The sequence below is a fragment of the Vigna radiata genome, chromosome 10, assembly GCF_000741045.1.
Source record: "Vigna radiata var. radiata cultivar VC1973A chromosome 10, Vradiata_ver6, whole genome shotgun sequence".
NCBI lineage: Eukaryota > Viridiplantae > Streptophyta > Magnoliopsida > Fabales > Fabaceae > Vigna > Vigna radiata.
Window position 1 is genome coordinate 18808643 of NC_028360.1, and position 5447 is coordinate 18814089.

Here is a 5447-nt window from a genome sequence, read left to right on the forward strand (position 1 = left end):
CATATATAAAACTAAATTATCAAGTTTTTTTTTTTTAAATTTACACATAATTACATTTCAAATGACATTAATGACAATTTAACTATATAATCATATTAACTTCATTTAATAAAAATTATGACTTAATTAAGTAAAGAAATAATATAAAAACTAAAACAAATGAAAAACATAAATATATAAACAAAATTCAAAAACCTAAATTTTAATTAAACAATCCTGTTTTATAACTCTTTCAAACTAACGAAAGACATTTTAATTTTAACAGCCGTAGTGACGAGATTAATCCTACTCAGAAGAACAAATGAAGACGGCGCTCATAGAAGAGCACGTGCGCACGTGACTTCTCTCTCGTTCTCTCTCCATGTTTTAGTTGGGAACTGTTTTCGATGTATGAACAGTGTGGGCCATGGTTACCTTGGGTTTTGTCTGCATAAGAAAAGCATGACATCGTAAGTGTATAGGCAGTTCCAAACTCCTTCCTCACAGAAACAGACAACCATCCTTATTTTCCTCGCTCTGCTGCTGTCCAGAAATTATTACATGGATCACAAATATTATGCTCCCAATTCACTTCATTTTCATGTAATAACATAATTTAATATTCTTCATTTTCTTTTCTAAATTCAAAATATTACATGTTGCATGAACACTGGGTCTACACCAGAGACACGTGTTGTACAAGAGACTGTGCGATCACTTTCCGCTGTTGTCCGTACACGTGTTGAAAGCATCCACCCTCGATTCCCACGTGTCACAAATCACACGGGCACCCCTTTGGTACATTTATCTCACCCAACCCTACTCTTACAAAACACGAATCCTTGTCATGCGATCATCGCCTCCTTCTCTCAACCTTATTTCATTGAAGTGATTCAGTGGTAGTATTCCACCCTAGCAAAGAAAGAGAGAGCAAAATAAGGGAATTTGAAGAAAAAGTTAGGCTTACCAGGTTGTATTATTGTTTGTATGCATGAGAACTATAGCAGAGTGTTGAAGCTAGAACCGTGACCATCACCATGAATAGCATGGCTTCATCTTCAGAATATCACACTCATCAGCACCCTCATCTTCCTCCGGGATTTCGGTTCCACCCCACAGATGAGGAACTGGTGGTTCACTACCTCAAGAGAAAAGCAGACTCTGTTCCTCTTCCTGTCGCCATCATCGCCGAGGTTGATCTCTATAAGTTCGATCCGTGGGAGCTCCCAAGTATGAAACTTCATCACACCACGCCTTCTCTTCTACTCCTTTCATGCAAACCCACAATATATTTCCTTCGTTAATTTTGCTTTTGTGATGCAATATCTATATTTTTTTGATTTTGGTGTCTGTGTGTACTTTAGGTAAAGCAACGTTTGGCGAGCAAGAGTGGTACTTTTTCAGTCCAAGGGATAGGAAATACCCGAATGGGGCGAGGCCTAACAGGGCTGCTTCTTCTGGGTATTGGAAAGCTACCGGAACTGACAGGCCCATTCTTGCATCTCATGGCCACCACAAAGTTGGAGTCAAGAAAGCACTTGTTTTCTATGGTGGCAAACCTCCAAAAGGGGTTAAAACCAATTGGATCATGCACGAGTACCGGCTTGTTGGCAGTTCCTCAAATTCTTCCTCAAAGCCACCTTCTCTGCCTGCAGATCATGCACGTAGTAGCAAGAAAAACTCCCTGAGGGTATGCATGCCACCTATATGATTCATATCCTCTATTTTTTATCAGTTTTAATTTCTTCTCAAACAAAGTTAAACTAACCGTTTGAGTAAGATAAGGTTTTTATTGTTTTCAAAGATTAAAAAAAATAATGAGTAACTGTCATTTTGGCGGTAATGTCGATGGTTTTACTCACCGTGACCGCATTGTATTTTTTGATTTCTTATTTGCCTGTAATTTTCCATAACTTCAAATATCAGGATAAACTGTACCATGATTCAAATACTTGATAGTTATAGTTGAGTTTCTGATTGTTTCTATGTCACTTTTGTTTGGTAGCTTGATGATTGGGTTTTGTGCCGAATATACAAGAAAAACAACAGTACCATGATGCCAAGGTTTCCTTTGATGGAGCAGAATAAGGAGCTTTCTACGGAGAGCACTATGCTACCAATGATGTCAACTTTGTCAATGGCCAACAATAACACCACTCAGAATTCCAAAGTCGGGACTTCAAGAAGTGCAAGTTATGGAACCATGGGAATGGAAAATGATGACAGCTTCTTTGATGGAATCTTAGGAGTTGACCATAGCATGCAGCAAGATGTTTCTGATTCCCACCAAGTTTCTTCAAAGGGAATCTACCCTGTTAAACGAGCATTCTCGTCACAGTTTTGGAATGACACGAGGTCATCCTCTTCTAGCAGGAGATTCCATTGTGATCTCAATGCTGGAAGCAATACTGTAGAGGAAGAAAGTTCCTTCGTTTCACTGCTTAACCACCTTCCACAGAACACAGCGTTTCACCCAAATGCACTTCTTGGCCCAGTTAGTCATGATGTATTGAGGCAACAGTTTCAGCTTCCAAACATGAACTGGAATGTTTAGGGTGATTAATTTGTCATAGGGTGGATACTGGGTTAGACAATGTACCTGCCATTGCAGGTCTATTAAGCTTTAGTTTGGGTTTGGATTTTATTATTGGACAAAACTTACATATAATGTTGTTTGTATTTTGTTTATAAGAATTTGAGTGTTATTTTGTAATCGGCATAAGCTTTTGAGGTAAATTTTTATTATGCAGATTACAAATTAAAACTCTAATTATTCATTGAATGATAACGCGAACAACACCTCAAAAGAATTTATATCTAATTGATTTGTTTCTTTTTTTTTCTATATCTCTTTGTCCTTTCCACCCTAACCACTAGAGAAAGATAGGAATGTAAGCTTGTATTTTAATTACACGTTTGAAGCTTTATATTAAACTGAACACAATAGAATAATACTACAATTCTGTGTCAGCAACAACACTGGCACTTTTAATTAACCAAATAAAAGAATCATTATTGATTGTGATTTTATTGTTAACAAAGCTAGCTGACCGTAGTCATCGTTCGTGCATATGAAGAATTACCATGGTGAGAGGAACATTAAAGTCCAATCAGAAGTTCTTAGCAAGGATATACCTTGGGTGCAAATCACAGATATAAAGTATAAATGACAACCAAGCTTATGTCAAAGAGCATTTTCTGTATGAGAAGATTAGGACGTGGAAGAAAAGAGAAAAAGGAATCTTGGTTGATATGGATTATAACTAATCAAGTCACATGAAAAAAAAAATGGTTGTGTATGATATCTGATAAGAAGGTAACCGCCTTAGTTCGTCATCTTCGTGGCATTTGATACCTAAAGAAAGAAAAAGTATATAGGAAAAGAAAGATAAAAAGATTCTTATAAACCCTATACACGTTCATGCTTTATATATAACACGTCCAAAAGTACAATGTCAAATGCCTAAAGTTCTTGGGATTAGACAACTGAATAGTATAAATGCATGCTAACTGAGTTTTCTATTTACTAGGTAAACGTGTTGACTATTCTTTGTAATATTTATAAAATATTATTAATCGCATTGTTTCATAAGAAAAATTATTTATCAATAGATAAATTGTAGTATCAACAATAATAAAGAAAAGTAACACTAATCATTGACAATCTTGATTTGACTTTTATCATGTTCAAAATATATATTATCAACAAACAAAACACAATCTTATTATTTCGCATCATCAAAATAAAAAAACAAACGATGTATCAAAACAAATGACTGATAGAAGCACTACTATTTTTTCTCTTAAAATAATTAAACTGAATATATGAAAATGCCATTAGACAATATTTCATAAATAAGCAATACATTTATCACATGTAAAATCTAATTTGTCACATTACAAGATAAAAAATATATTTCTTAAAAACAAAACACGGCACCTAAAACTTACAGAAAATTATAAGTTAATTAATTTAACGGAAAAAAGGTAGAAAGAGGTCTCTTTCCATATTTATTGATCCGATGAACAAATAAATTCAAGATTTTGACAGGCAAATTATGTCTTTGCTTACCCATATGCAATGTTTGTATGATCATTCCTATAGAAGAAGCTTTCTGTAACCCTTTTAAAAATATTCAAAACATATGCAACGTTTAAGAAAGAACATAAAAATATAAAACAAAAGCAAAGTTAGACATCACGTACGTTTACTTTCTATTTTTAATAATTTGATTGCAAGTACAGAGATAACTTGGGAACAACATTATAAAATGGTGTATCATTGCTCCACGCAATACAAATTCCATCAAATTTTATTTTTAAACTAACTTAAAATTAATTTTGTTGTGTAGTTAAAACTTTGATAACTGATGTTAAAAATAAATTTAAACTTTAATTCACAAATTATTTATAATTTTTTTATTAATAATAGAGATTATTTTATATTAATAATTTTTATCTTATAAATTAGTATTTAACTTTGCTAATTATGTTTTAAAGTAATAATATAATGACACATGTTAACATTCATCTCACATATAAATTTTATAAAAATAATAAAGAGAAAAATATAATAAATAATAGTATCAAATAAATATAAAAGATTTGTGTTTGTAAAAGTATTATTATTTTATTTTTTATTTTTGAATTTGGTTGTTATTTTTTTGCAACGGTTTTTTTTTGTTTTAAATGAGAATAATGCATATAAATTTTTTTCTCTCTTTTATGTAAATCAATGATAACCATATGCGTAGAGAAATAGTCATATTTTAAACTCACTAATGTTGAACTGTATAAAACTATATGAGTATATGTGTGTGAGAGAGACTGCTTATAAAAAACCAGTGTATCTCAAACTTAGATCATACACGAGAGATCTCGATGTAACACTTCAAATTTTGATAACTCTACATATTATTCCTGGCGTTTGTATCTTTAAATAAGTTAGCTATTGAAATGTCAGCTAATTTAGAAAAAGTATTAAAAATGTTAGTTTTCAGTGGAAATAGTTAACCTTCTCTTTTGGATTTTCTTTATTAATACGGGAAAATACAAAAGTGTTTGAAATTTGTCTTCATCATAGGAAATAAAAGGCGACCAAAATGATAAGCCATGAAAATGAAGGTATATGGAGGTTTATATACTAATAATTCATGATTTTCACAGATTGAATAGTTTAGAGAGAACAGGATATTTTAGTAACTTGCCTGCAGATACTATTAATAATGAACTGCTGTCTGAATCAAAGTGGAATATTATTACATGATGAGACTGAGTAAGTCAATCCACACACTACTCAATCAGAACACAACACTTAGAAAAAAGCTTTTTCAGTTAAAAGAAAAATAAAGAAAAGAAAATATGTGGACCAAATAATATGAAAAAAAAATATTATATATATTATATGTGGGGAGAGAAAGATTTGGGTCTTACTTTTGTATCTAATGACGTATCGTGATTCGGAGTGA

The 5447-nt window shown here is 32.3% G+C and overlaps 1 protein-coding gene across 1 annotated transcript; it reads left to right on the forward strand.

Annotated features, from left to right (window-relative positions):
• Positions 1-823: 823 nt before the first annotated feature.
• On the forward strand, positions 824-2761 carry LOC106775766 (NAC transcription factor 25). The gene is made up of 3 exons (XM_014662945.2): positions 824-1209; positions 1344-1669; positions 1985-2761. Exons 1-3 carry the CDS (start codon positions 1017-1019, stop codon positions 2531-2533), a joined length of 1068 nt encoding a protein of 355 aa, XP_014518431.1. The 5' UTR covers positions 824-1016; the 3' UTR covers positions 2534-2761.
• Positions 2762-5447: the final 2686 nt, after the last annotated feature.